This window comes from Scylla paramamosain, chromosome 5 (assembly GCF_035594125.1).
Source record: "Scylla paramamosain isolate STU-SP2022 chromosome 5, ASM3559412v1, whole genome shotgun sequence".
In the NCBI taxonomy this organism is placed as follows: Eukaryota; Metazoa; Arthropoda; class Malacostraca; order Decapoda; family Portunidae; genus Scylla; species Scylla paramamosain.
In genome coordinates, this window is record NC_087155.1 from 33,223,961 (window position 1) to 33,245,055 (window position 21,095).

The 21,095-nt window shown below is 44.7% G+C and overlaps 1 protein-coding gene across 1 annotated transcript in view; it reads left to right on the forward strand.

Moving 5' to 3' along the window:
- Positions 1-1,706: 1,706 nt before the first annotated feature.
- Positions 1,707-21,095, forward strand: part of LOC135100864 (potassium channel subfamily K member 9-like) — a 48,086-nt gene continuing 28,697 nt past the window's right edge. Inside the window, exon 1 of the mRNA XM_064004376.1 lies at positions 1,707-3,009. Within this exon, the coding sequence (XP_063860446.1) occupies positions 2,883-3,009 (127 nt within the window). The 5' untranslated portion in view covers positions 1,707-2,882. The remainder of the gene's footprint in view (positions 3,010-21,095) is intronic.

The following is a 21,095-nucleotide window of genomic DNA, read 5'->3' on the forward strand; positions in this document are numbered from 1 at the left end:
AACCTTCCCTCGAAAGAAAGGACTAAACTTGATTCCTTGGCAATACCTGGCTGGCCGCTGCTCGCCTCCTTCTCCCTCTCCCTCCCTTCCTCCTTCCTCTTATTGAATTTCGGTGTTATCCTCGATGAATAAAGGAACACCAGCACTTCTGTCTCAAATTCTTACCATGGCGAAAATCGAAAAGGATATCCGTTATAAAAATTGAGTACTGGTATTATTTGCTTTTTTTGTTTGGATTGTTTTTTTTTTTCTCTCTCTCTGTGGAAGGTAAATTCGTGAGCAAAAGCGGCGGAAAAGACTCAGTTCAATAATATTTATATACAACGTACATGAAAGGCAGAAATAATTCTCTTTCTATCAGGACCAAGAATTCTCTGTTTCAACAACATACGAGTTTTCTTTCCCCTTCCCTACCAGTCTTCGGCTTGGTTATTTATATTATATTGGTTTCTTTATAAAAAAAAAAATATACAAGATGATTTTTCAGTTCTTCCCATTCAGATGTGGTTAAGTTGGCATCCTTTTCTATCGCTCTTAACACTATACCAGTACTTCCCATCTGTCTCCCTATTATAGCAACCTTTCCAACATTATCAGTCTTCCTCCACTGAATCTTGGTCGTCCTATCTCTATCTAGACTTCAGACATCTATGGAAGAAGCTGGCACTCCTTCCTAGTCTTTTTGTTTTCTCTCAAACTCCTCCACGACGGTTTGTTGGGCTTCATCCGTTTCTTCGTCTTCATCTTCAATTTTCGTAATGGCGGCCGTTTTATTTCGGTGGTAGACACGCATTGTTCAGCACCAGTACCTCTTCATCACAACAACTCGCGGCTTTCTGTTCCATCACTTCTTTTTATTATTCGCTGCCGTATTTTTCCTTTCATCGAGCTTTCACACAATGCTCTAGCACCACACGTCCACCGAGGCTTGGCTTTCACGAACACAGCTGATCACTCTGCTACATCCTTGGCACGGGAGACACGCCTCACACTGGCCTCTTGCAGGTCCCCTCATATTTCTTTTGTTCCTATTTTTTACTTCAAGTGGGGGTCTTCAACTTCTCCACAAAATCGAGTCACGTAAATTTTCCCGCTGTTGTTCTGAAGTACTGAGACGGCCACACACGTCACCGGCCTCCCTCTTCTCCTCGTTTCCTCAACATTCACCAGACAGTCGCCGTATCAGGTTGCGGCACCTGAGGAGTGGAGGAGGATTGTTCGGTGTTGGTCTAAAAGCATCACGAAGATCCAGATTAGCAAGCCACGCATTTCCCTTCAGTCCCTCAGCCCGGCAAGGTGCAGGCCATGGGACGAGAAAGGGCGAGGGCCATTGTGGAAGCGGCGAGAGTTATTAAAAGAAGGAAGTATGAAGAGATGGGTTGAAGTGGAAACGCTAATAAAATATAACTTTATCCACTCTTTTCTTTCATCAAACTATTTCTTTCTCTGCCGTCTTCCTTTCAAATACATGAAAGTTTGCTCGAATGAGGACCATAATCCTTTTATGTCAATTCCGTTTTTCCGCTGTTTCAGTTTCAGTATTGAAATTAGTAATAGACAGTGACAGAGGACGACTTGGTGGCCTTCACATTTTTCCACCAAATCAATAAATAGTGTGCATCACAGAGAATATCGTTATTCGTTATATTGTATAATATGTGCTTTCTCACTTCATTATCTTGTCTCCGTAACATCTTCCACAACCGATAATAATTCTATTTCTTTTCTCCCTCAGATCTGAGCTCGGGAGGCCGCAGGCTGGCCCCGCTGCCTCGTCTCAGCCTCACAGCATAACAGTCCACCGCCGTGCTGCCGCCATTGCCTCCTCCGCCGCAGCCAGCAGGCACCAGGCCCCGCCCGGCCACCTGGGCCGCCACTCCTCACACCTTCGCGGGAACTTATGGACGACTTGAAATACCGTGCTTGTTTTCGTTTTTTCTTGGAAGTATCTACATGATTTGCCCTCTGTGATATTGTTGTGATAAGTGAGATGAATAAGTTTGATGTAATGGTCTTTTGAGTTTTTTTCGGTGTCTTGTCTTGACAGAAAATATATCATTATATAAATTAATTCTGAAAATCAAGGCCTCGTGGTGCTCTCGTTGTGGAAATGTTTACGCAATGCTGATCGATGTCTAACCCGGTGACCTGGCTGCGCCACGCCTGACGCCGAGCCAGTGTGCCTCTCTTGATGACGGGGCGGCCGACCACTCTCTGATGTCTCGAGGCGGCCGCGCCTCACCCTGGCTGGGGTCGGGAACTGGGAGCCAGATGCACTTTCCGTGGACTGCCGGAGCACATGTCTCTCCCAGCAGCGTGTGTCACCGCCCTGGAGAAACTCTCTCCCACCCTGGCGTGGGTTCCGCCCCTCCCATCGGCCCCGTTATGAGAGCGCGTGGACCTGCACGGTGAGAGGATGAGAAGACTACACCGGGCAAAATACAACTTCAAGGCAAAGAGAAGAAGAAGAGGTGCGGAAAGAAACAACAGCAACAGCGGCGGAGGCGAAGGAGGCGGCGGCAGTGGTACAGGCAGCAGGAGCAGCAGTCACCAGGAAGGGCGGGCTCGGCTCTAGCCCCTTGTCCTCCCCACGATCCTAAGTCTCCCTCCAGCCCCGTCAGCCACCTCTGTTACCCTGGACCGTTGTGGGCCGAGCGAGGCCTCCAGTGAACCCCCGTGTTACCAGACGCTACTTACTGAATACATTGAAAAGTGTTGGGACTTCTTGAACTTTTTTGTCAGAGAACCTCGAGGAGTGAGATTCCTCGTCTTTACACCCCGATTGGCTGCGCCGTGACCTGAGCTGCGCACGTGCACCATGCGTGAGGTCGTGTGGGACTCTGACCTCCAGAGGCTGACCCCGCGCATGCGCAGTGGGTGAAATGAAGAAACAAAACGTTCGTACCGTCTCCCTGATCGTGTGCACGTTCACATACCTGCTTATGGGAGCCGCAGTGTTCGACGCCCTTGAGTCTGAGCACGAGAGGAAGAAGTCTGACGTTCTCCAAAGTAAGTAATTAATCTCTCTTTCCTGCTTTCTCTAATTAACCCTCAGCTCACTCTGCTAAATGTGCACTCATCCTCACACTCAAATACCCAACGTGATCTTTTCATCAGCCTCGCGTGTGGGTTGCCTTATACTTAATTAAAAACAGCATATCCTGAGGGCCATTAAAGCCCGCCGCTGCCTCTCCACGCTACTCACCGCATGTCAGAATTTTTACGCTACACCAGATTCAAAAATCAAACACGGGAGCAAGACGAGGCATCGCATTAATTTCACGGATCTCGCGGCGAAACCAGACACACATGTACATCTTGCACTCGCCGCGGGTTCCTTGGATGCAATAATGTAATGTATACTACTCACAACACTGGCAAAAATACGGCAGGCATACTTCATTCCATCTGCTCTTGCCTCTTGTTATAAGCTTGTCTTTTTCCTTATTCCCTTGTGTTCCCGTGAGGTAAGAACAGTGATTATTGTTTGAATTATTCAGCTGTGACTCGCAGGTGAGCAGGTGACTGAAACCATGAGAATACCTACGTCGTTTCTTATTTACTCATTCAGGGCAGCGAAAAACATCTATTGTGGCTCTCTGGAAGGTAGATCACAACATGGCACACAACACGCCACACCCACCCATGCACTCAACACAACACTGCAATCCCCTCCACCGCCACTCTACAGCTTCATGCATTAACATCACACCTCCACTTTGCATCCCGCCACATCCTAACCTTTCTATCTCTCCCCTTCCCAACCGTCACGCCATCACTCTCATTCCCTGGCTACATTAGTCCCCTGCCAAAACCCACGCCAAATAGTCTGCCTCATGTTCTTTTGCACCCCTCGGTACCTCATTGTCTAGGTTTCTCGCTGTTTCTCTCCTGTCTTTTTCTTTCTGCTGTTCCTGTTAGAAGTCGCTATGTCAGATAAGTTTTCTCCAGCTTGCTCGGTTTGCTGCGTCTTCCTCAGTCACGCTCACTACAAGCATGTCTTCTTTCACTGCATTCATAAACTTTCTCTTAGGTTTTCGTGTCTTTCTCTGGCCGGATACGTCTGTTTTCAGCATCCTCCTCCCTACACAGTTTTACAGTTTCGTCTGCTTATATACTGTATGTTAATACTTCTCGGAGCAAGAAAAGCATATCCCAATCAGATACCAGCAGTCACAGACGAACAATGCTCTTCTGTAGTACACGATTCCTGATAAATCTTTATATAAAACGTTTTTTTTTTTAAGGTTTCGCTATTTTTACACCTAAGTTCTCATCCATTCCGTATCGAAGAGTATTGCTTTTATCTCTGAAATCGATCTTATTGCTATGAAAATGTTAGACAGAGAAGGAGACACATATACAGACAGACACAGTGCTCGTAGTAACGCAGGTGTGAAATTACAATCTTCTTACTAAAGATGGATTCAGATTAATTTGTCTGACTCGGTATAGAACAGCAAATCGAAGCAATAACATTCATTTGGTGTTATGAATAAAATTAACGTTACATTTCAAATCCTCTTTCTCGTGATGCAAATTTACAGCGTCCGGAGATGTCACAGGCGCACCACACGGCAGCGGCACAGCTTCGCTTCTCTGCTCTTTAGTAACTCATTAGTCAAGGGTGCTCAGGAAAAAAAAAAAAAAATGCACTGCTATTGTAACTCTCTCTCTCTCTCTCTCTCTCTCTCTCTCTCTCTCTCTCTCTCTCTCTCTCTCTCTCTCTCTCTCTCTCATGCACTCCTTCAAAAACACTTCCCACAAACAGTAATCTTTCGTCAGCCACACAAAGTTACGCTGGGAATTTCTTACTCACCTTCCCCTTCTCATCTCTTTCTCCTTAATGACGCTTTCCCTTCATCATCATCCTCCGTTCCCTCTCCCCTTGTTTCCTTATACTTCCTCCCCTCGCTTGATACCTCCCCTCTTTCACCTCCACTTCCCACATTACCTACTCTCCTGCATCGTTCTTTTTCCTTCCTCCTGCTGACGAAGACTCATCCCAGACATCCCCTGACGCAGCACCCCCCGCAGGCTGCTGGTCTTGACTCACGGTTTTGTATACATCATTTCCCCCAACGCTTCTCTTTTTTCTTTTTTTTTCCACCCCCTCTCTCTCTATTCTCAGCAACCCACGTACGGCTCGCACGCACGGCTCTGATTCACGTCACACCGCCACGCTGACCTCACTAGTGTATTATGTATCCCGCCCACACATCCCTGTCCCTTCCTCTACCACGCCCCGTTCACGCCCTGCCTCATTCCCTGCCACAACCCGTCCACACCACATCCATGCTCTGTTTCCCTTCCCTGCTGTTCCCTCTGTACCTTCCCTTCCCGCACTCTCCCGCCTCAAAGTGCAGCCTATAAATTCACAAACTCTTTTCTCTCCCTTGGCACACCTCTCCGCCCACGCCCTCTCTTGTCTCTCCTGCCACGCCCCCGCCCACGCCCAACACACACACGCACACACAGAGACACACACACTCACATACACACACACATAGGGTTATTGATCGGCTTTATGTGGCTCGTCCTCCGCTGGCCTCGTCGCCTGAGACACGCGTGACACACTCGGGGTGCAATGCCCGCCTGAAGTCTGATACACCGCTGTCTGCTCCTGCTTTGATCCTCTCCCCCACGTGGCGAGTTACGGTCAGTAGTGTTTGGGTCTCATTCCGCCTTCCCACGTGGCTAAGTTACGACCAGCAGTGTTGTGGTCGTGCTCCAGAAGGAAATTTATTGCATCTGAACCGAAAACCGAAACATTGTTATGAGGAAGGTTACATTTCTGAGTTTACGTGAAGGGAGGTCAATGACTGGAAAATATTAAAGGGCGATTCTTTTCCTTCTCCTTCGTCTCCTCTCCATCCTCCTCATCTTCTTCCGCGAGTGGGTGAAAGTGAAGTGTAAACATAACAGATTGACGTAAAAATAACACAATACGTACTGTACGTTACAAAATAACGAGAAATGCACAAGGTACATTACTTACGCAACTTTTCTAAGTTATTCCTTATATTTTTTCTTTTTCCGTCTAAATTCGCCTCTCTTATTTCGTGCCTTAAGTTTATCCTTGCTTAATATTGTCTTAAAGCTACAAGGGCAAAAAAGGAAAAAGAATGTCAGTCAGTCTTGGGATTCAAGACTGAATTTGAATACTGCGATGGACAAATAGGCTTGTATGAATAAAAAAAGTATATTATAGAATACAACCACTACAGAAGACAAGCTTACAAAACAGGAATGTATGACTGCTAATGGGAGCGACGGTGGCACTGTGGTAGTTACAAGGTGGAGTGGAGATGAAACACTTGTGGCGCAACAAGCGTAGGCTGGCACATGAGTGAGTGCAGCTTTTGTATCCCACCCCTCGCCTCGACAATACACCCACGTTGATGCGCTCACTGTGAGGCAGCTCCTCTTTAGATGCGATTGTTGTATCAGAGAGTCACAGGGGTGAATGAATACGTGAATTTTCCCTTTACATATTGTTATAGTTAATAATACCTACTAGTACTCTTCCTATTTCAGCATTCTCGTACACCCATCATGCTGTTGTTTCTTCTTTAAAGAGTCATTCTATCACTGAGTCAGAGGCGGATATAATGATCCCTCACCCTTCTGTTTAATAATTCCTATTAGTACTTATCTTATAGACGTAAGAGAAATGTACATATTACATATTATACTCAATATAATATAATTTTCTTCACCTAAAGTTGGATATATGTATATAATCTCTTTCCTTCTTAGGGGTAACCTCACTAAACAATAGCTATTGGCGTTCTTTCTATTCCATATACACTACAGCACACTTCGTAGTCAATGATGGCATCTCGTTACCCAGCAAGTCATTCCAGTAGTCCTCTCTTCTCTCCCCTTAGGGTTAAGGTTGGCTGGGTCAGTGCTTGTGTCGAGGTGGCTCAAATATCCTATCCTCGCGTAAAGCATTCTCGTGCAGCACCCGTAGACTGGTGGCGAAGGTTGCTGGAGGACACGGGGTTTTCTTGCCTCTCTCTATGGTAATTTCCAGTAGAACAACTCCTGACTTGATGACTTCCCTCCATCCTCTTCGTTCTTGAGATACAGTTTCTCAGTCGGCGGGTTCAATACTGGTTTGCTTCATGGCCTTTAGCTGATCATTGTACCGTCTGAGCTGGCCCAACGAGATAGCCTGTGATGGGTGACCTCGCTGTAGAGACGTGTGTTCAGAAGGTTGTTTTCTTCCATACGGCACGTGGCCAAACCAGTGGAGCCGGCGGAGCATGAGACTTGCTTCAACGCTTTTCCGGTGGGACTTCTCCGGGCCAGTGTTCTTGTTGAAGCGATCCTGCCACTAGGTGTTCACGTTTGCTCGCTGCTTTGACTGCTAGGGTTGATGAACATAAGAACATAAGAAAAATAAGGGAAGCTACAAGAAGCCATCAGTCTCTGCATAAAATATACCTACCTATTTTCATCACATATCATTCCCTTCCATGTTTTTTTTTTTTTTCTAACCTTCTTTTAAAGCTCCCTAATGACTCAGCACTAACAACCTGACTGCCGGGTCCGTTTCATTCATCTCTTTGAGGACCAATTCCTTCCTACCTCTTTCCTGAACCTAAATTTTTACAAGCTCGAGCCCAATATTTCTTGTTCTATCCTGATTACTGATCCTGAGAAATTTGCTTACATCACCCTTGTTATAACCCCATTACCACTTAAAGACTTCTATCAAGTCCCCTCTTAACCTATATAAATTTAACAGCTTCAGTCTCGTTTCTTAAAGAATACCCCTCATCCTTTTTGTCATTCTCCTTTGTACTGATTCTAACAGACCTATATTTTTCCTGTAATATGGGGACCAGAACTGCATAATATAGTCTAGATGAGGTCTGACTGCCACGAATATAACTTTCATATTACTTCGGGAATTCTACTTTTAACACTCCTAAAAATTAATCCTAATACCTGATTTATTTTATTGCTGGCCTTTATGCATTGTTTTGTTAGACAGAGATAAAGCTAACTACAACTCCTAAATCTTTTTCGTTCCCTGAACTCACCAGAGCTCCGTTGTTTATTGTGTACCTACTGTGTGTGTTACTTCTACCTACGCTAAGTACTTTGCATTTGTTAATATTAGACTGCATTTACCATCTATCTGTCCACGGTGGTTGGAGCTTCCTGATGTCATTACGGTAGAGCGTCCAGGTTCCACAGCAGCAGAGGAAGGTGGGAAGAACGACGGCTTGGGAGAATATGATTTCCGTTTGGAAATTTAGGTCTTCATCGGTAAAGACTTCCAGACATCCAGAAGCATCGCAATATACGAAAAAAAAACCGTACGCAAACTCACTTTACGGTAACTTTAAGGTGATTTCACGAAATTACCCTTACGCAAATACCTTCAGTGAACAATACCCATTAGCGCTCTAAGGAACACTCACCGACGAGGCAGCCAGCGCAGTGAAGCCCGGCGCTCCTCCACGCTGGGTGCTGTTGCTGGGCGCGGCCGGTGACTCTCCATTCCCAAGGCGGCGGATTAAAGTGACTGGAATGAGAGGAGGAGCGTTGGATGTTATTGTGTCCGTACTCATCCGGATGTTAATAGTCAGGAAATGCCGAGATAACCATGATTCAGTGATGGAGAGAGAGAGAGAGAGAGAGAGAGAGAGAGAGAGAGAGAGAGAGAGAGAGAGAGAGAGAGAGAGAGAGAGAGAGCCAATAATCTTTCGGCTCTCTAGGCTCGCCCATTTCACTGTTAATTTCCTTTTAATGCGATAAATTTCCATTGTGTTCCTTCCGTGAACCGCCCTCATTGTCCCTCCCCCAAAGCCACTCCTCCTCCTCCTCCTCCTCCTCCTCCTCCTCCTCCTCCTCCTCCTCCTCCTCCACCTCCTCCTCCACCACCACCACCACTATCTCGTCCTCCCTTTCCTCTTCTTCCTTCTCCTTATAATCCTCTAACCTTCTTTCAATCCATTCTTCTCCTCCTCTTTCTTCTTACAATCCTCTGACCTAAACTTACAATTCTTTTCCTTCCTCCTCCTCCTCTTATCCCACTTCCACGTCTTCACCTCTTCCCCCTCCTCCTACATTTCTTCCTCCACCCCTTCCTTCACCCCCACCCCCTCGTCCTCCTCCTCCTACTCCTCTTCCTCTTCCTCATTCTCCCTCACCCTCAATCCCTCGGTATATCAATTTGAGGGAGATAAAAGATAATAAAAAGACCTTTTGGTGCAGAGTGACATAGAGAAAAGATCCGTAAGCCTCTCCTAGCAGCCCAGCACTCTCTCCTCCTTTTATTAGACTCAACTTTAGCGGGAAAAATTGTGATGTACTGCGCTAATGATGCCTTTCCGCGGCCATTACCAACTTAAGAACTTACGTCAGGTGTTATAACTACTACGCCTGATACGAGTTTTCCTTGTGTGTGTGTGTGTGTGTGTGTGTGTGTTTCCACTCTTCTTTCTTTTCCATCATTTTTTTCTTTTTTTCTTTTTAGTCTTTTTTCCTGTTCTTGTTCTGCTACTTGTTTTCGCCTTTCTTTTTTTCTTTTTCTTTCTGATTCTTTTTTCTTTCTTTCTTCTTCATTTTCTTTTTCTTCTTCTTCATGCTCATCTTCTTTTCTTTTGTGAGGTTCGTGTTATAGCCCACTTCCTTTCAGTTCTCTTTTTCTTTTCTTCTTCCTCATTTTCATATTTTTCTCTCTTCAGTCATATTTTTTTTGTCTGCTCTTCTAACCCTTCCTTCTACACTATTTTTCTCCTCTTCCTCTACCAACACCAATATCTTCTCCTCGTCCTCGTCTTTTTCCTTCACCACCACCTCCACTATTACCACCACTTTCTCCTCCTCCACAAACTTCTACTTCTCCTCCCTCCAATACCCTTAACTACTTTCCAGTTCTTCTCCTCATTTTTTCCCCAAACCCTCTTTACCTCCCCCTCATCCTCCTCCACGCCTTCCTACCCGACCAAGGCCCCTCGACACACAGCTTGCCTTCTCGAAGCGACACTGGCATTCAAACGGAAACAAATTAATTACACTGACACAAGCGAGGACACAGGGGGCGAGGGCGGCGGCTGCAGGGTCGCCTCCAGGAAACAAATACCCGACCTCAGAAGGGGAACTATTTTCAGAGGTGGGTTGGGTCATCATATTTCCTTGACGCAGGTTGGTTGATTGGTCTCGCACGCACACGGTAACGCACACACTAACGCACGCTGACGCACAGGTACAGTGACTCACATGCACACACACATACGCACACAAGACGTGGATTTTTTTATTTTATTTTATTTACTCTTTTTTTCTGTGTGTAGGAGGGGCACCGGCCAATGGGAACAAAATGAAATAAAAAAAGGGCCACTGAGGTGCCAGTTCCTAGAGTCAGAATCGTCAAAAATAGAGAATAAGTGTCTTAAAATCTCCCTCTTGAAACGTTAAGTGACCCAAGTTGATGGATGTCTTATTCTTTAATGCTTCAGGCCGATGACTAAAATAAGAAAGGGTAAAAAAAAAAAAAGTAGTTTAATTATCGCTCCCTAAGAAGACGTTCAGTTGGAAACACTCAAATCCAGTTATCCAGTACAAAGCCGCTGTCAGTTCCGCAGTGTTACTTAATCCTATATTCTTATCAAGTCACGTCTTCTCATTCTACCAAGCCCAATTCTCTCATTTCATTGTCGTATATTCTTATTTTATGGAGCCATGTCTTATCATTTTATTAAGGCATACGTTCTCATTTTGTTCAGCCATATTCTCATTTTATCCAGTAATGTCTTCTTATTAGGTCAAGTCTTCTCAATCTATCTGTTATTTTATTTCCCTGCCATACTCTCTTTCCATTAAGTCATGATTCACAAAACGTCAATGTTCTATCTCATATCAAAACCCGTGCAATTCCGGCGTGTCAGACAGCGAGGAGTCTATTGTCGCAGGCATGCAGGGCTCACCATAATACACACGTACTGTCCACTATCACTGCGGCAGAAGAAGCCCCGACAGCGGTCCTCCAAGAAAGTCATAACTCTCGGCGTTGCCTTCATCTTGCCACCGGGCACTGAGCAGACCGCGTCACCCCTCCAGCCACAACGACGCTGCCTCATCAGTTTAATACACTCCAATAAGGGAGGGAATAACTGAAGGCTGGATGGACGGCTGAGTCAACGAAGTGTCAGCTGTTCTTCCTGGCTAGATTCCAGCTGTGTGGTGGACCGGGTGAGTCCTGGGAGGGTACAGGGTGTAGAGAGCGATACTTTTCATTACGCCACTTACCTAGAAGCTAATGAATCACGTGGAGAGGCAATGAAGGAAGATTTACACACTCGAGGAAAAAAGTGTTCAAGTGTTTTATAGTAACATTGAGGCGTGATAATGTTACGTGGGGCGTGACAATGTTACGTCGCGTAGAAGTATTAACTGAATACCTCCACCTTATAATATATTACGTTATAACCGCAATGAACACCTGCCAGCCTATAGTGTACTGGCAATAGGGTTTGGTTTGCGTCGTTTCCTTTTTCCCACGGCACGGATTCCTGCTCAGGACACGTTTGCCGTAGGTGTGAGAGACATTTAACATGGGCTGAGTTGTGAAGCTAAACCCTCTCCCTCAGTAACTCAGGTGTGAGAGAAGCTGCACATTGACCTAAGAATAGAGAAAAAAAAAAAATACTGCCTTGTCTACATCTATCCCTATTCGTCTGTCATTAACGTGGTACGAAGAGATAAAAGGTAACGCTAAATGATTGTTATTCACCCGCTCCCTCTATCTCTAAGAACTAGAACATAACGCTAAATAGTTCCGTTCCTCGCCCACTCCCTCTCTCCAAGAACTGGAAGGCAGTCCTTAATTAACAGTTCCTTGCCTCGCCCACTCGATCCCTCCTCTCTCTCTCTCTCTCTCTCTCTCTCCCCCGACATAAATAAATACGTGACCAGTACATTCATGAATACACAAAGGACTAAAAACACACCGGGAAATAAAAGCTTCATTAGGGAAAATGTTAAATGCGTTGACATTTCGCACCGATTACGTCAGTGTCTGGTTGTTTGTCAGCCTGTCTCGTTTTTCTTCCCCCGCGGAAAGCTTCACGAGCGTCCGCCCGCCCACTGATTCTTTCCTCTCTCTCTCTCTCTCTCTCTCTCTCTCTCTCTCTCTCTCTCTCTCTCTCTCTCTCTCTCTCTCTCTCTCTTAATGTTCCTCTCACTCAGCATTTTTTTTTTTTTGCAGTCCATATTCCTTCTCTTCACTCTTTTCTTATTTCTTTTGTGCTGACGCATCTTCATTGTTGTGCCGGGTTTTCAATGTCAACTGACACGTACGTGTACAAGTGCAGAGTAATCCATACACACTTGCTTACGCGAGCGCGAGCGTGCACACACACACAGACTATCCTTCCCTCTCTGCAACATATACACAGAGCTTCACTTCAGAAAGTTAGGAAGGAAGGAAGGAAGGAAGGAAGGAAGGCAGGATGGAAGGCAGGAAGGAAGGAAGGAAGGAAAGTCTGTGTCCTTGAGATAAGCCGAATGTGGGGTGAGGAAAGAGAGGCGTCATTATATTCCCTCAACGAGCTGTGGATCAAAGTTTGCTTTTTTCCTTCTTTTGAAAGAAGGGTTCAAGTCAGATGAATGTGTGTGTGTGTGTGTGTGTGTGTGTGTGTGTGTGTGTGTGTTTGTGTATATATATATATATATATATATATATATATATATATATATATATATATATATATATATATATATATATATATATATATATATATATATATATATATATATATATATATATATATATACATTATATGCATACATTATACACACACACACACACACACACACACACACACACACACACACACACGACTGGTGAACAATGCACCATAACTTGAAAGATGCAAATATCAGCAGATGGAAAGTTTGTGTTGCTGAAAGCTAACACAAGACAAACAGACAGGCGGATAGACAGACAGAGATAGTGTAAATGTATTCAGTGAGGTAGCTCTGATAATATGATTTCTATAGCGACAGAAAACACTTTATTCCGCAGTGTTTTTATTCAACGACATCATCCCAAGGCCTGGAAGTGACCGGGGACCGGGAAGCAGTGCAGGTGTGCAGCGAGCACCGGAACAATTACATTCAATAGAAATTAAAGTTCATCCTAATTCACACGCGGAGAAAAATATATTGTATTAGAGATCAAGTTTTGAAAAGGCTGCTCTCTCTCTCTCTCTCTCTCTCTCTCTCTCTCTCTCTCTCTCTCTCTCTCTCTCTCTCTCTCTCTCTCTCTCTCTCTCTCTCTCTGTGTGTGTGTGTGTGTGTGTGTGTGTGTGTGTGTGTGTGTGTGTGTGTGTGTGTGTAAGATGTGAGAATGATAGTCTTGTGGCGCAAGACATACATACATACACACATACATGTGTGTGTGTGTGTGTGTGTGTGTGTGTGTGAAAGATGTGAGAATGACAGTCTTGTGGCGCAAAAACGGGAGGATTTGAATTTATGGAATGTGTGTCAGAGTTGTGATGAAGATGTTTAGTATACTGGAATAAGATGAAGATGCCTGAATAATGTCACAGCGGTGGAGCGTGTGACAGAGGTGAATGTAATGACTGAACAAGAGTCACCGGCTGGCTTTGCGTTCAAATGAGGCGTGGTAGGGTACAGCGGGTCACAGAGGAGGGGAACAACTAGTACAGAGAACCGTGACTCACTTATCACTATCTGTCACTATAAGAAAAAGAGTTTGCGGTGAGGTAGAGTAAAGCAAAGCTGCATTGTGTGGGGCTAGAGGCGAGGGAAAGGTGGGAGAGGTGGGAGAGGTGAGGGGCGCCGCGCACTGGGATAAAATGTTTACAGTGATGTCTGCAATTCTTATTTTGCCTTAGTTCAGGTTTCAGCAACAGCGTAAAAAAAAAAAAAAAAAAAAAAAAAAGACGTGACTCCTCTTCCTGGAAAGGCTGAAAAATGCAAACCCTCATTTCATCTGGCACACAATGTTAGTCCTGGGCCATTCATGCTTGCTTTTCACGAACTGAGCGCTACATGTAACCTCGTATTACGTCTCATTAATTCTTTTTTATATTTATCCATAGTGAGTCATGATATTTAAGAGAAAGAATGAAGCTTTCACGTTTCCATCCAGCTTTTAATGAAGCCTTTCCAAGAGCAGCTTCCTATGTAAACCGGAATCTGCAAAACATTATTTTTAATTTATTCTTTTGCTTGCATTACCTATATATTCCTGAATTTTTAACGCTCAGGGAGGAGATTATTTATGGGGGGATCTTTGGGGAATACCACAAAGGACTTCTTTTGTTGTGGAGCATGACGCAACGCCGCTCAGCCACGCAGCCAAGGACGCGATGACCACATGATTAATATCAAGGCACGTTTTGCCTCGGCTCCCTAAGGTCAACTAATGAAGATTCACTTAAAGGGTGTCTGTTCGCAGAGCACCGCTAGACAAGCAGTGAAAATAATAATGTCCCCGAAACATACCATGAAATAAAGTCCTCCCTTCGCGGTTCTTTAGCCACACTGCACACGGCGGAACCTTTTACCGCAATATTGTTGAAGGCAGCAGGACTTCCCGGGAACGAAAAAGGAGGAATAAAATTTCGTGGAGTTCCTGGCCATAAAGCCTTTCCCCGCAGCCTTGGCATTGCTTTCATTTCTGAGATAACAAACACTTGCAGAGCGATCATATTATGGCCACATGGAGAGAAATTCAGAACAATATCAATTAAACATCAAATGAATATAACGTTTGAATATAATATAATCTTTCACGCCATTCAGCTGGCACAGGTTGTACTACAGATCTGAGGTCCAAATCTCTTAAGAAAACAAGGCTATAGTCTAAAGCTCTGAGGGTAAGGATTGGAGCTGGGAGGGAAGCCTGGACGAGCATCACAAGTCCCGGCGAGAAGACACGTTTTGGTGAGACGGTTTTCATTACAAGACTCCGAAAAAAAAGATACAGAGGACGACGGCAAATGATAAGAAAGACTACAAAATAAAATAGATGAATAAATAAATAAATAAAATTAATAACTTAATGACTGAATGAATAAATAAATAAACAAATAAATAAATAAGAAGTAAGACATTGAAAACAAACTGATAATGACTGAAAGAAAAGAAAACAAAAAGCAGGAAAGAAGAACCCATATCCTCTACAGGTCTTTTCTTAATTAAACACACGCAACATAAAACATTCAGCATTCCTTCCACTTCCCTGTTTTCCTTTACTTTCCTCCCTTCCACCTAAAGATACCTCACCGGCATCTGTATCAGCAACACAACCTTACATTTATCTTTTACACACTACATATAATCTTACCAATACATTTCCGTTTTCCCTTCATTAATTCCTAATACACCTCCCATTTTCCTTTTCCCTCATTGCGCATATTTCCCTTCTATCCTTCTGCTTCACTGTACGTTTTCCGTTTTCTATTCTATTCCACTCGTATATATATAGCACTGCATACGTCTCTCCTTCCTACTGATCACAGACACGCCTTCAGTAAGCTCAAGAGATTGTTTAGAGCGCGCCCGCCTCTGAATCTCGGTAGCGACGCGAAGAAATGTCAGGATTGCTCTAAGAGGAAGCGATGGATTAAGTAGGAAGCGCAGTGGAATCTCAGTACACACTTGCAGGGGGACTTAAAAATATACAAGGATGTCTCTCTCTCTCTCTCTCTCTCTCTCTCTCCCCAAGCACACCAGGGATCTCCTCTATAGGCCCTCCTCCTCCTCCTCCTCCTCCTCCTCCTCCTCCTCCTTCTCCTCCTCCTCCTTCTACTACTACTACTCTTCCTTCCGCATTCCATTTAGCAAACAGTCCTTGATCGCCTTCCAATAAATGGCTTTTCAATAGATTCAATACGGCGGGAAACTGTGCCGGGCTTTACGTCACCTTGGATCACGCCGGTAATAGTTTTACAATAGTCACCGCCTTCTTGGGGGAGTCCTCGGGTGGTGCACGTGTAGTACTGTTACTGCTGCTTCTTATTTTAGGCCAATGGGGGGAGATGTGGTTGGGGAAAGAGAGGGAGATGGTAAGTAGGAGGGAGTGGAAGAGAAGGTGGTGGTAGAGAGAGAGAGGGAGGGAGAGACAGGATGGAGGGAAGGGAAGGGAAGGGAAGGGGGAGAGAGAGAGAGAGAGAGAGAGAGAGAGAGAGAGAGAGAGAGAGAGAGAGAGAGAGAGAGAGAGAGAGAGAGAGAGAGAGAGAGAGAGAGAGAGAGAGAGAAGGAATAAAGGAAGAGAGGAGAAAGCAACGGAAATGAGTCGAAATGAGAGAAAAAGGAAAGGAAGAAGGGGAAGCAGGAAGGAAAGAAGGAAAAGTGTTACAGTTCTCTATTCTGAACTGATTATTATTAATTATTATTATTATTATTATTATTATCATCATTATTAGTGTCATCATCATCATCACCATCATCATCTTTTTTACGCTTCCTCTCTTCCGATTCAAATCAAAAGGGATACGCAATATTAACCACAAATGAAGAAAAGAAGAAAAAAATTAAAAACTCAATGAACCGCAGCTAAGTTTACTGCCGCGGCTTTTACCAACTGAGAGAGAGAGAGAGAGAGAGAGAGAGAGAGAGAGAGAGAGAGAGAGAGAGAGAGAGAGAGAGAGAGAGAGAGAGGAGGAGGAGGAACTCAGTACTGGTCCCTCTTCTCTTCACAGGCTTCCGTCGCTTTGGAAGGAAAGGGAGGAAGGGAGAGAATGGAGGAAAGGAGGGAGTGAAGAAAGGTGGCAATCTGGAAAGGAGGGAGGAAAGGATGGAAGGAAAATTGGGGATGAAAAGATGCGAGGGAGAAAGGAGAGGAGGTATGAAGGAAGGGAAAGGGAGAAGGAAGGAGGGAGAAAGAACCGGCGAAAGCTGAAAAGAAGAAAGAAGGAAAAAAGAAAAAAATGGAGGATGGAAAGATAAGAGAAAAGAAGATAGAAAGGAAAATAAAGAAGGAATTGTAGGGAAGAAGAAAGGATGAGGGGAAAGAGGGAAGGCTGGAAAGGAGGGAGGGAAGAAGCGAGGTAGGGAGGTTGAAAGGCTGGAAAGGAGGTATGGAGGGAAGAAGGGAGGGAGGGAGGGAGGGAAAGAGGGAGATCACTACCTTCCCTCCACTTCGTTCACGCTTCGACTGAATTTATTTATTTTTTTCCTCGAAAGTTTCAACTTTGTGAATTTTGAGGCCAGAGATGAACACATTTCCTGGATAGAAGAGGAGGGTTAAGATTTCCCTCTCTCTCTCTCTCTCTCTCTCTCTCTCTCTCTCTCTCTCTCTCTCTCTCTCTCTCTCTCTCTCTCTCTCTCTCTCTCCAACTCTCAGTACGTGTAGTAAAAGAAAATGAATTCCAATTTGAACATTATTTTCGTTTGCATATTGAAGTGTGTGTGTGTGTGTGTGTGTGTGTGTGTGTGTGTGTGTGTGTGTGTGTGTGTGTGTGTGTGTGTGTGTGTGTGTGTGTGTGTGTGTAGAAAAAGAAAACGTATGCGTGCACATTTCGCTCTATGATATTTTTGAATTTATCAGTCATATTAAAATGAAAAACGGAGATCAATTAATCACGGTAGGTGGTCACGTAATTCTTTGGGTGACCAGTTTGTGATTAATGCCTGTATTAGTGAGCCCCCCCACTCTCTCTCTCTCTCTCTCTCTCTCTCTCTCTCTCTCTCTCGTGGTCTCATTAGCACCTATTTTTAATCCCTCCCCTCAACTGCTCGTTGCTAAATATTTTGCTTGCGTCAACCTCATCAGGAGACTCTTTGTGGCGGCTCAGACTGAAGGAGGCGATGACGGAAAAGCCGGGCCACATATTGCATTCTTTCGCCTTACACCCCCACGCCTCAACCTCCAGGCTACCCTACCCATCTCCGCCATCCTCCCCACCCTCTCCCCTGCCACGACAGCCTATCCTCGCCTCATCTCATTCCTACGCCAACTCATATCGCTTTGTGTGCCTTATTTCCTCTTGCCTCATCCCTTTTCTTAGCGCCTTCTGTGATCTCCACTTCGAGTCACGGCTACCCTGTTCCACCTTCCTGACAAACGCTCTGCTTTTCTGCTTTCCGCTACTTCGCCTCAGTGACTCCCTGCCTCGTGTCCTTCTCCCTGCCTTGCTTTCTCCTACTTCTTGACTTGACATAAATGTTGTTGAAAGTACTTTAAATGAGACTATAAAAACTGACGGCAATTTAACTCAACAATGATCCCTAGACTGTCACTTGGATGCTTTGATAATTTTGCATGAATCATTCAGTCACTCAGTAGCGTAAATGAAGATAGACGGAAAGGGGGGAGGTGAGAAAAGGCAGTACAGATGTGAATGATTAGTTTGTGTGAAAGGACGAGCTACAGTGTAAGAAAAAATCTGCGTACTTAACTGTAATGTCATATACCACTCATTGTTTCATTGTCCTTTTTATCGATTATACACAAATACAGACTTTATGTATTAATCGGTCCCCTGGTGGCAGCCTGTCGTTATTACAATAGAGACGGGCAGTGTGGACTCATAGAATTACCGAGGGTGAGTCACAGTTAACCCTTTTCTTGTACTTTATTTCACGGCCGCACCTTTAAGTCTTTCCTCGTTTACACCTTGGCCTGTGCGCGGCTTTAGGCTGTGCTGGAGTGTCGTCGTAAAACCTTAGAGCTTTAGGTTATGCCAGGCTGGAGCTCCGTCCCACGATGATGATGGCAGGTGTTACGTTAATAGCGGTGCTGGTGGAGTGTGTGTGTGTGTGTGGTGCACCGTGTACCCTGTGTTCTTTGCCCGACTGCGTGTGCTTCTGTGTAGTGTTGCAGGGGAAGTATAATGGTCAGGAATCTAATGAAATACCACACGCACTTCCACTCCAGTTTTAAGTCATCAGATCTTCAAAAACTCCATCAACTGTTAAGTCCACCTGCTGTTTAGTGTTGCTGGTGGAGTATAGTGGTCATAAGTTTAATGAAATACCACATACATCTCCCCTGCGTTCTTAGCTCTTTTCTTCAGTCTCAAGTCCGGAAGCCTACTATGAATGTCACTTGTCAAGCTCTGGAAAACTGTCCGCGGATCAGGGACATTAAGACTGAAGGCAAGCATTAAAACACATTGGTAGTCAGCACGCCTATTGCTTGCTGCTCAAGACTATATCTACTGAAGAGGTTTGTGATGTTGATGAATGTAAGGATGATGAATATATTTTGTGAAGGAGGTTGGAGTAGCGAGAAAGGACGCCCCGCACCGCCACGTCACCAGCACACGGTTCGTTTATCTCGATGAGCCGATGATGGTAACGCCGATGATGGCAACAAGTATACAGTTTAGATTCACCTCATCACCAGCTCGCCTTCTCTGCAGTACTCGTCAGTGCTCTAATGCAAAATGAAGATGCTTTAAGGGGCGCAGCGCTTATGAATCCTTTTAATGTCTATGATTCTGAAGCGTCCTGCAGCGTCTGAAGGACCTCGTGATGTCGACGCTGATCTTCGTTAAGTAAAGTTTAATCCTGCTGCTTTCGCGCGCAGGAATATTACGCAGTGAAGATATTAACTCAAGCACCTCTGCAATTACCAGCTTCTGTGTTTTCATTATATTACGTATGTGCGAGGCGAGAAAGTTAGAGTGTCTCCGCGTATTCCTGACGTAGACTAAATTCAGTTGTTGTGCAAAGGTATGAGTATTCCTTGCTAATGAAGAGAAACATTTCAGATAATAAACGGTGCAGTAAGAACGAGAAAGCTACTACTTCCTTACAATTTCATATATTTTCTTTAAGTTATTGATGTCTTCCTATATAATATTCACTTCCATATACGCCCTCTTGATTACCGACAAAATTAAAAACAATACGAGCTTGCAATATTCTACATATACACCAATAGATAGAGTAAAATATATGTGTGAAATACAACAGACTGCCCTTGTATTGTACACTGAAGTCTGTCGCAGGCTCAAGAGATGGCGCTAATCAGGCTCCCACTGCTCGCGGTTGTTTCCTCTCTTGCCTTGCGCACAAATTGTTTTCCGAAACCTTAAATGAGCCGAGGCTAATCTGAAACATCGCCTACCCGGTTCATTTACGTCATAAGAGTAAGAGAAGTGAGGGATGCACAGTCGCGGTCGTTAAGTTGTGCCCTTCGTAAACAGCTCAGCTCCCTCTCCTACCCTCTCCCCTCACCGGCACTTCGCACTCTTCTCCTCACGACGCACCGCTGTTCAAACCTTCCTGCTGATTACGATTCATCATGGCGACGCAACTTATGACCGCGACTGTTCGTACCTGCAGTGGGGACTCTTAAAATTACCTAGGGTGCGTTACAGTTAACACTTTACTTGTACTTTATTTCACGGCCGCATTTTTAAGCCTTTACTTCATGACAATTTTTGGTGTGGGGGGGAGGAATGAATAGTATGGGAAAGAGATCACGAGTTTCTATAACACATTACACAACTATGAAGACGAGCGAGACAGTGTTTTGGCGTGTTCCTCAAGTGTTTTGGCGTCTTATCATGCCTACTACTAACAGGCTCTAGGGTAGTTACTTACGTGGTGTTTTCATGATTACAATGATAGTTTAACAATTACATCGTTAATGGCAAACATCACTGAAACCTGTCGAAACATCTTTGTAGCCTTTGATGATCTCTATTAAGAAGACAAGAACACTTTATGAATAGGGACCAGTGAAGTTTCTTACCTTTTATATTTTCGCGGTGATTTGCCTTCCAGCTCGTCACCGCCCGGCCCGCCACTGTTCCCTAATCACACTCGCCCTAAGCTTGCTATTCCTGCCGCCGCTCACCGCACAACACTCACACTACACAAGAATTAAAGCAACACTCCACTGAACTGTTCCATCACTTATAAAGCCTCAGTCTCATGGAGTAATTCAATAAAGATGTCAGCTCCGGCACTCCACCACCAGCACCACCACAACTAATACTCCCACTTCCCGCCAATATTCCCCGCCAGGTTCCAACACTCTGGCCAACGGATTGTCCTCATTCAGGGACATTTCAAGTTGCCTTTATTTGGGGAAACTAATAATAATGAACATATACTGTAATATTAGAAAATTATACGTAACA